This window comes from Thalassophryne amazonica, chromosome 9 (assembly GCF_902500255.1).
Source record: "Thalassophryne amazonica chromosome 9, fThaAma1.1, whole genome shotgun sequence".
NCBI classification, from domain to species: Eukaryota; Metazoa; Chordata; class Actinopteri; order Batrachoidiformes; family Batrachoididae; genus Thalassophryne; species Thalassophryne amazonica.
Genome location: NC_047111.1, coordinates 6075842 through 6086422, shown reverse-complemented (window position 1 = coordinate 6086422; position 10581 = coordinate 6075842). Strand labels below are relative to the sequence as shown.

General features: G+C 40.2%; 1 protein-coding gene across 1 annotated transcript in view; it reads left to right on the top strand.

The window, feature by feature from the left end:
• Positions 1 to 3423: 3423 nt before the first annotated feature.
• hpda (4-hydroxyphenylpyruvate dioxygenase a) overlaps positions 3424 to 10581 on the top strand; it is a 34502-nt gene continuing 27344 nt past the window's right edge. The window contains exons 1-6 of the mRNA XM_034177527.1: positions 3424 to 3463; positions 3576 to 3602; positions 3777 to 3839; positions 5003 to 5107; positions 5190 to 5232; positions 5314 to 5396. Coding sequence (XP_034033418.1) covers positions 3461 to 3463; positions 3576 to 3602; positions 3777 to 3839; positions 5003 to 5107; positions 5190 to 5232; positions 5314 to 5396 — 324 coding nt within the window. The 5' untranslated portion in view covers positions 3424 to 3460. The remainder of the gene's footprint in view (positions 3464 to 3575; positions 3603 to 3776; positions 3840 to 5002; positions 5108 to 5189; positions 5233 to 5313; positions 5397 to 10581) is intronic.

Below are 10581 nucleotides of genomic sequence, written 5' to 3'. Positions count from 1 at the left end.
AAAATAAAAGGCAGAAACTTAACTAAGAACAGAACTCACCATGTGGCTAAAGTATAAAGGGAAAAAACAACTAATGACTACAGTGAAAGACAAACAATGAGAAAATTAAAAGCAAAGACTAAACTAGAACTCAGTGGTGGCAAAAATAGAATTAACAGATAATACAACATATGCTCAGAACAAAACAGACAAGTGAAACAACTAATGATTACATGATGAAAACAAACGCAGGCTGGACAAAACTAGAATGGAACTGATGAAAAACAAAACAAAGTGGCAAAAAGACAAATAAGTAACTAGAAAATAAATGATGAACAGAAAACAAAACCAGAGAATAAATGATACATCCCCAATTCCAGTGAAGTTGGGAATGTAAATAAAAACAGAATACAATGATTTGCAAATCCTCTTCAACCTATATTCAATTGAATACACCACAAAGACAAGATATTTAATGTTCAAACTGATAAACTTTATTGTTTTGTGCAAATATTTGCTCATTTTGAAATGGGCAAATACCACTGTCCCAGCTTTTTTGAAACGTGTTTCACTTTTTATTTTACTATGAAGCCACGCTGTTGTAACACGTGCAGAATGTGGCTTGGCATTGTCTTGCTGAAATAAGCAGGGATGTTCCTGAAAAAGACGTTGCTTGGATGTAGCATGTGTTGCTCGAAAACCTGGATGTACCTTTCAGCATTGATGGTGCCATCACAGATGTGTAAGTTGCCCATGACATGGGCACTAACACACCACCATACCATCACAGATGCTGGCTTTTGATCTTTGCGCTGGTAACAATCTGGATGGTTTTTTCCTCTTTTGTCCGGAGGACACAACGCCCACTTAGCGTCTGTGCATTTCAAATGAGCTCGGGCCCAGAGAAGGCAGCAGCATTTCTGAATGTTGTTGATGTATGACTTTCACTTTGCATGGTAGAGTTTTAACTTGCACTTGCAGATGTAGTGACGAACTGTGTTAACTGATAATGGTTTTCTGAAGTGTTCCTGAGCCCACGCGGTAAGATCCTTTACACAATGATGTCAGTTTTAATGCAGTGCCGCCTGAGGGATCGAAGGTCACGGGCATTCAGTGTTGGTTTTCGGCCTTGCCGCTTACGTGTAGAAAGTTCTCCAGAGTCTTTGAAACTTCTGATTATATTATGGACTGTAGATGATGGAATCCCTAAATTCCTCACAGTTGAACATTGAGAAACATTGTTCTTAAACTGTTGGACTATTTTTTTCACGCAGTTATTCACAAAGTGGTGATCCTCACCCCATCTTTGCTGACGACTGAGTCTTTTAGGGATGCTCCTTTTATACTCAATTATGACACTCACCTGTTTCCAATTAACCTGTTCACCTGTGGAATGTTCCAAACAGGTGTTCTTTGAGCATTCATCAACTTTCCCAGTCTTTTGTTACCACTGTCCCAGCTTTTTTGAAACATGTTGCAGGCATCCATTTCAAAATTAGCAAATATTTACACAAAAACAAAAACGTCTATCAGTTTGAACATTAAATATCTTGTGTTTGTGGTGTATTCAGTTGAATATAGGTTGAAGAGAATTTGCAAATCATTGTATTCTGTTTTTATTTACATTTCACACAACGTCCCACCCTTCATTGGAATTGGGGTTGTACACAGATGGAGAAAAGGGAGAAAAGCAAGGGACCTAAGATGGACCCCTTGCAACATACTGTGTAGTCATCATTTATTTTATTCAAGGCTCCAGAATATTCAAGGATTATTAACTGACTGAGAGGTCCGTACGGGGATATTGGACCTCCGTGTTGTCAGTACGGACCGAACGTCAGTGAGGTCCGTACTGACAACACGGAGGTGTGATATCCCCATACAGACTGAGCAAGTGAGGTTAATAATTCATTTATTATATGGCTATTATATAAACACGCAAACTTACACAGTCACCCAAATATGAAAGCTGCTAACGGCTCGTAGTAAGACCTATTCGCTTCACCTCCATGAAGAACTTGATAACAGATGGGCCAGTTGTTAGCTGGTGAACTTTCAATCTGTGTGTTTTCTCAGATGCTGTTTAGATATTTATGGAGTACATTCATGTCCGACTTTGTTTTTTTCTAATCATGTTTTTAGCTTCCTCATTTATAACGAAAATACGTGTTGTGGACCGGTTGTCGTGGAAACCGGTCCAGATTGGGAAAATATACAACCAGTAATCAGCCAATCAGAGCGCGCACAGCGTCATAGGGATATTGTTCAGTATGGTAGTGTTAGGGCTTGTGTCTTTATATGTACTTCAGCGGGGGGGTAAGTTGGCACACATTATCTACACGCGGATTGTAGTGGTGGGCCAGTCTGAAACAAAATGTCCAGGGCCGAATTTTGGTCCCAGTTCAGCCCTGCCTTCCACTTCCAAAGACATGCAGGTCGATCACTCCAGGTGTGAGTGTGAACATGTTTGTCTGTATGTGGCCTTGTGGTAAACTGGCATCCTGTCCAGGGTGTACCTCACCTCACCCCCTATGACTGCTGGGATAGGCTCCAGCCCCTCACCCCCACCCTGCCCCATTACCCTTAACAGGAATAAATAAGGATTTGTTGAAAATGAATGAATATAACATTATCCTGTGTGACTTTTGACCTAGAATACAGTGGGGCTCCTGAATGTGCATAAATTATTTAATTTACATAAAAATGGAAATATTAAATCAGGAAAGAAACATGACAGTATGACGAGATGTGGGAAAAATGTGTCCACTTTTTAAATTTTTTTTTTAAATAATAATAAAAATGTGCTTTTTATGTGCCCAAAGATTTAACTGACATGTACAGATTGAATTAACCAGACTCTGATAAAAAAAATCCTAGATTTTTGTAGAAAGTAAAACAAAAATTAAAACAAACAACTACAATACCATTATTACTATTACTACTACTACTACTAATAATAATAATAATAATAATCCTTCAAATTAAAGCAGAAGTTTCCAGCAGACAGTCCTGCTCCCTCTGGTGGGTGAAAAAGAAAAGCATGTGCATTTGTGTCTCAGTTTTATTTTATTTTTTTAAGTATTACTGTGTTTGAACTCCCAGTTCTTTATTTCACATTCTGATTGCACATTTAATTTGACATGTTGATGTTCTGATGTGTCACAAATAAAAGCTCCTCATTTCTCTGAACATCACATGTGATTGTTTCAGTTCGTGGAACTAAAGGCCCTGTGGTGTGTGGCACCCGAGGTTAATGTGTCCCTGTTTCACGTACTTCTGTTATGGATATGGACCCCGTCCGTACGGCGGTGAACCCTTTAGTTAAAGTGTAGCAGAAGGGCCAAGAAGGGCCAAGGCGGACAGGTGGGCGTAGATCCCAAAGAACCAATCACAGCTGGTTATCAGGTCACTACTTATCTCCACAGTATTTGGCCAGACTGGGATTTTGATCTTTCTTTTGCTGCATATCTCCAGTCTCAGCATGGTAAGATGACACGGCCTCAGTCTTCCTCTAACCAATAATAAAAGATTAAGATTTGATGACTGCAGGTCAGTCTGAAGTAATAATGGTTTAACTCTTTTTCCTTATTTTTTAGACAAGCTACACAGATAAAGGCCAGAAGGTAAGATAAAAAAAAGACTTTTTGGCACCTAAATGTGACACGACAAAGCTGCTGAATTTTAATTTTTCTACATATTATTCAGCCATTTAAAATTTATTTGTTCCTCACTGAGCTTTCTTTCATTCAAAATGTTATATTTTCATTTGGAATTCCGTTTCTGTTTTCTGCTTTCAGCATGAGAGAGGGAGGTTCGTCAGGTTTCATCATGTTACCTTCTGGGTCGGTAATGCCAAACAGGTCAGTAACTGGCCAATCAGCACGCTACACAAACGTTTTGGATTTACTCAAAGATAAATGTTAAATTTCACCAAATTAAAATTATGATTTGGATCCGTTCAAGTTTGTCCATCCATCCATACATCCATTTTCTTCCGCTTTATCCGGAGTCGGGTTGCGGGGGCAGCAGTTCAAGCACAGCCGCCCAGACCTCCCGATCCACAACCACAAACGTTCAAGTTTGTCTCATGTTCAAATCTGGTCATCACTGCCTTGCTCGAGGACTCTTTAACATACATGTCTGTTCAGGGTTTGGATCCAGCAACCTTGGATTATATGCAATATTCTCCATCTCATTAAAGCAAACTGACAAAACTGTTCATGGACCAAGCAGGTTCCAAAAAAGTATAATTTGGACTATCTATGACTGAATGTTACAGAGTAAAAAACAGCAAAAACCAGGGACGAAGCTCAGTCTCAATTTGTACGGTGACAAAAGTTAAAGTTGCTCCAGTTTTGGTTAAAAAAACAAAAATGCAGCTGATATGACAACAACAAAAATCTCAGCATTTTCCCCTTTACAGTAGAGATATTTATGAAAAAAAAGTGTCATATTGATTCAGTATCAATTTGTCAAACAGAAAGGGGCAGCTGGAGATCAGAGTGCTGGAAGGTTTGATCATGTGTCTTTGAGCAAGGCACCAGCCGCTCATAAACAACATGTAAAACCAAAATGCTGTTTGCGTGAGGTCAATGTGGTTTTTATTCCAAATGAACTTTTTAATTATTTGATTTTTTGACCATCAATGTATCATCACCACGTTAATTTTACAAAGTAGGAAATCAGACTTTCAGGATAATGGCCTGTTGCTTTTGCCAAACACATGCATAGAAGACTGTGCAATCCCACATGCTCAGTGTTGTTTTGGCAAATACCAGAACTTCGGTGATGGTGGTTAAAGCAGGGGGCTTGAATCCAGAGGAGCCTTAAATACCTGCCAGACCGGAAAATCACTAAGGGGCCTGGGGCAAGTTCCTCAATCCACAAGTTACTTGTGGTGTGCAGTTGAGCATCTGTTTCAGATGGAAAAATGTTCTGTAAATGTAATTCATTTACCTTTTTTTTTTAAATCTAATTTCACCATAAATCATGTGTCCAGTAACAAATTGTGATCACTTTGCAGGCAGCCATGTTTTACTGTGACAAAATGGGCTTTGAACCTTTTGCCTATAAGGGTTTGGAGACCGGCAGCAGGGAGGTGGTTTCTCACGTCATCAGACAGGATAAGGTACGAGAGTAAATACTGACAAATACTGCAGTTCAAAGTATATTCATAATGTGACAAACATGTTTCTTTTTTATCCTCACAGATAACATTTGTGTTTCAATCTCCCCTCAATCCTGGAAATGAAGGTACGTTTCCCCTAAAAAAAAACTGTCCTTATGTGAATTGGGGAAACTATGCATGTGTTCATGAACTTTATGGTCCTATAGAAATGGGAGCGCACATGATGAAACATGGAGACGGAGTCAAAGACATCGCTTTCCAAGTGGAGGACTGTGACTTCTTAATCAAGGTAACAGAGGAGAGAAAAAAGCCCAGATGGTGGAAGTGATCTCAGTGTGCACACAGCAAGAACACAGCACCAAAAATAAGAATTTATCTGCAGGAAGCAGAAAGTAAATTCAGTAGAAACCAGAGAAATTCTCCACATAAATGCCCCCCCCCCCAAACAAACACACACACACACACACACACACACACTTTTTTTAAATGGTCTCATCATTTCAAATCAAATCAAATCAAATTTTTTATATAGCGCCAAATCACAACAAACAGTTGCCCCAAGGCGCTTTATATTGTAAGGCAAGGCCATACAATAATTACGTAAAAACCCCAACGGTCAAAACGACCCCCTGTGAGCAAGCACTTGGCGACAGTGGGAAGGAAAAAACTCCCTTTTAACAGGAAGAAACCTCCAGCAGAACCAGGCTTAGGGAGGGGCAGTCTTCTGCTCGGACTGGTTGGGGCTGAGGGAGAGAACCAAGAAAAAGACATGCTGTGGAGGGGAGCAGAGATCGATCACTAATGATTAAATGCAGAGTGGTGCATACAGAGCAAAAAGAGAAAGAAACAGTGCATCATGGGAACCCCCCAGCAGTCTACGTCTATAGCAGCATAACTAAGGGATGGTTCAGGGTCACCTGATCCAGCCCTAACTATAAGCTTTAGCAAAAGGAAAGTTTTAAGCCTAATCTTAAAAGTAGAGAGGGTGTCTGTCTCCCTGATCTGAATTGGGAGCTGGTTCCACAGGAGAGGAGCCTGAAAGCTGAAGGCTCTGCCTCCCATTCTACTCTTACAAACCCTAGGAACTACAAGTAAGCCTGCAGTCTGAGAGTGAAGCGCTCTATTGGGGTGATATGGTACTATGAGGTCCCTAAGATAAGATGGGACCTGATTATTCAAAACCTTATAAGTAAGAAGAAGAATTTTAAATTCTATTCTAGAATTAACAGGAAGCCAATGAAGAGAGGCCAATATGGGTGAGATATGCTCTCTCCTTCTAGTCCCCGTCAGTACTCTAGCTGCAGCATTTTGAATTAACTGAAGGCTTTTCAGGGAACTTTTAGGACAGCCTGATAATAATGAATTACAATAGTCCAGCCTAGAGGGAATAAATGCATGAATTAGTTTTTCAGCATCACTCTGAGACAAGACCTTTCTAATTTTAGAGATATTGCACAAATGCAAAAAAGCAGTCCTACATATTTGTTTAATATGCGCATTGAATGACATATCCTGATCAAAAATGACTCCAAGATTTCTCACAGTATTACTAGAGGTCAGGGTAATGCCATCCAGAGTAAGGATCTGGTTAGACACCATGTTTCTAAGATTTGTGGGGCCAAGTACAATAACTTCAGTTTTATCTGAGTTTAAAAGCAGGAAATTAGAGGTCATCCATGTCTTTATGTCTGTAAGACAATCCTGCAGTTTAGCTAATTGGTGTGTGTCCTCTGGCTTCATGGATAGATAAAGCTGGGTATCATCTGCGTAACAATGAAAATTTAAGCAATGCCGTCTAATAATACTGCCTAAGGGAAACATGTATAAAGTGAATAAAATTGGTCCTAGCACAGAACCTTGTGGAACTCCATAATTAACCTTACTCTGTGAAGAAGATTCCCCATTTACATGAACAAATTTCAGAATCAGTATTGTGTGTTGCACAGGAAATGTAACCTTTATTGATTTAATTTAAAGTGGTGTTGGTTGTAAGTGGCACTGACACCAAATAATTAGCATCACATTTTTATTTTTTAACAAGATGTTTTTAAAAATAACATTAATGCCAATGTCCCATAGGTGGTTCCAATAATTCTTTAGAACCTCTTATACATTTATTATAATATGTATGTCGCAGACAAGAACGAGCGAAGCTCTTCAATTTCAATTTATTTTAATTTATATAGCGCCAAATCACAACAGAGTTGCCTCAAGGCGCTTCACACAAGTAAGGTCTAACCTTAGTAACCCCCAGAGTAGCAGTGGTAAGGAAAAACTCCCTCTGAGGAAGAAACCTCAAGCAGACCAGACTCAAAGGGGTTACCCTCTGCTTGGGCCATGCAATGGACATAAATTACAGAACAATTCACAAAACGAATATACAGGAAATGCTGTTGGTGCACAGGACAGGAGGGTCTCCAGCACAAACACCACACTCTGGATGGAGCTGCACCTTAAGCAGAGAGAAAAAACAGAATCAGGCATCAGAAAGACCAGAAATACAGTATAATTTGTCAGCATTGAACAACAAGAAAAACAGGAAATACTAAGGTGATCGCCGGCCACTAGCCCTAAGGCCTGGTTCACACGGCAGGATAATTAGGCTGATATCAGACTCGATCTTCCCCTTCCAACAATCGTGATGATGCTAAAGATAATCTTATCAAATATTCCTGCCTTGTGTGGTGTGTTCAGAGCGCTCTGGGGTGCTCCGATCGCAAATCTGGGATATTCAACATGTTGGATTATCTTGGCCCGATATCACAGCGTGTGTTGTGTCCCTCCGACCACAAACAAGCACGCATCCTGCTGAATGTGACGTGCAGCCAATCAGAAAGCGATGTGACAGACGTACGGAGTGGAAAATAAAATCAAAACAGCTGTTCTGACTTACCAGAAGGTCTGGTGGTCGCGCTGTCTCCACTCTTTTAAAGAACACCTTTTCTTTTTCTTTTTGTATTGTTTTTTCCGTCTGTTTTAAATAGTACACAAAGTATCTCCGTTTGTTTACTCTGAAGTCATGTTTAATCTTGAGAGATTTTGCGAGATTTCCTGTCTGAGCGGGGAATGTGTGTGAAATGTGTTTGTGTGTGGTGTTGTTGTCTTTACCATGTGGCTGAACACCACACACTGTACGACCAAACCTGTTAGAGCTATGATTTTCTATCTTCACGTGTGTGGTCTCTCAGGTTTTGGAAAGCTAAAGATAATTTTAAAATCCTGTCGTGTGAACCAGGCTTAAGCTTCACTAACAGACCCAGAATTTAGGTAAAATTGAGGCCGCAGCACGCTCCGTTTCCTAATAAAATGAATTAAAAGAGTAAAAAGCATAGAATTATAGTATGCTAGCCATACACAAGAGAAAATAAGTGCATCTTAAGTCTGGACTTGAAAGTCTCCACAGAATCTGACTGTTTTATTGACGCAGGGAGATCATTCCACAGAACAGGGACACAATAAGAGAAAGCTCTGTGACCCGCAGACTTCTTATTCACCCTAGGGACACAAAGTAGTTCTGCACCCAGAGAACGCAAAGCCCGGGCCGGTACGTAAGGTTTAATTAGGTCAGCTAGGTAGGGAGGTGCCAGTCCATGAACAATTTTATAGACGAGTAGCAGAACCTTAAAATCTGATCTCACTGGGACTGGAAGCCAGTGAAGGGATGCCATAATGGGTGTAATGTGGTTGAACTTTCTGCTTCATGTTAAAAGTCTGGCAGCAGCATTTTGAACCAGTTGGAGAGCCCTAATGCTGGACTGCAGTAAACCAGAAAATCGAACATTGCAGTAGTCCAATCTAGAAGAGATAAACGCATGGATCAGTGTCTCAGCATCAGCCATAGACAGGATGGGACAAATCTTTGCTATATTTCGCAGGTGGAAGAAAGCAGTCCTCGTAATATTTCTAATATGGAGGTCAAAGGACAATGTAGGATCAAAAATTACCCCAAGGTTCCTCACTTTGTCAGTGTGATGTATGACACACGAGCCTAGGCTAGGCGTTAACTGGTCAAATTGATGCTGATGTCTCACTGGACTAAGAACCATCATTTCAGTCTTTTTAGAGTTTAAAAGTAGGAAGTTTCTAGACATCCAACTTCTCACTGATGTAAGGCAATCTTCTACTTATACTCTAAGATAGCATCATGCCATGCAAGGTGGAATATTTCTAATTTTGAACTATACCATTTCCATTGTATACCTCTAGCCTTATGCTTGAGGTCACGCAGATAATCATTGAACCAGGGTGACTGTGTTTTGGGGGAGCACGATTTTAACACAGGTGGAGCAATCATGTCGAGTGTAGTTTTGAGCACTTAGTTTAAACTATCCACAAGACTGTATCCTGATTGGGATTTTGCCAGATGTGAAGCTAAGACATCAGGCAGTCTAGCTTCGAGTTCAGTCTTAGTTGAGGAGTTGATGCATCGCTGTAGTGATAAATAAGGTTGTTGTTCCATTAAACACGGCAGCGAAACTGTAAACTTAATAAGTGAGTGATCAGAGACCACTGATGTAAGAGGCATGACGTCAATATTCATGACACCAATACCATGTGCGAGAACCAAATTCAAGGTATTTCCACTAATGTGCGTCGAGTCCCGAATGCTTTGCCAAAATCCTAATGCGTCCACAATTTCCATAAATGATTTGCAGAGGGGATCAGAAGGCTTTTTTATATGAACGTTAAAGTCACCAATGATGAGAATGTTATCTGCACGAGTTGTGTTGCAGGCATCCATTTCAAAAAGAGCAAATATTTGCACAGAAACAAAAAAGTCTGTTACCAGCGCAAAGTTCAAAAGCCAGCATCTGTGATGGTATGAGGGTGTGTTAGTGGCCATGGCGTGGGCAACTTAGACATCTGTGATGCACCATCAATGCTGAAAGGTACATCCAGGTTTTGGAGCAACACATGCTGCATCCAAGCAACGTCTTTTTCAGGGACATCCCTGCTTATTTCAGCAAGACAATGCCAAGACACATTCTGCACGTGTTACAACAGCGTGGCTTCGTAGTAAAAGAGTGCAGGTACTAGACTGGCCTGCCTGCAGCCCAGACCTGTCACCCACTGAAACTGTGCGGCGCATTATGAAGCGCAAAATACAACAACGGAGACCCCGGACTGTTAAACAACTTAAGTCGTACATCATGCAAGAATGGGAAAGAATTCCACCTACAAAGCTTCAACAATTAGTGTCCTCAGTTCCCAAACACTTATTGAGTGTTGTTAGAAGGAAAGGTGATGTAACACAGTGGTAAACATACCACTGTCCCAGCTTTTTGGAAACATGTTGCAGGCATCCATTTCAAAATAAGCAAATATTTTCACAAAAACAAAGTTTATCAGTTTGAACATTAAATATCTTGTCTTTGTGGTGTATTCAAATGAATACAGATTGAAGAGGATTTGCAAATCATTGTATTCTGTTTTTATTTACATTTTACACAACGTCCCAACTTCATTACAATTGG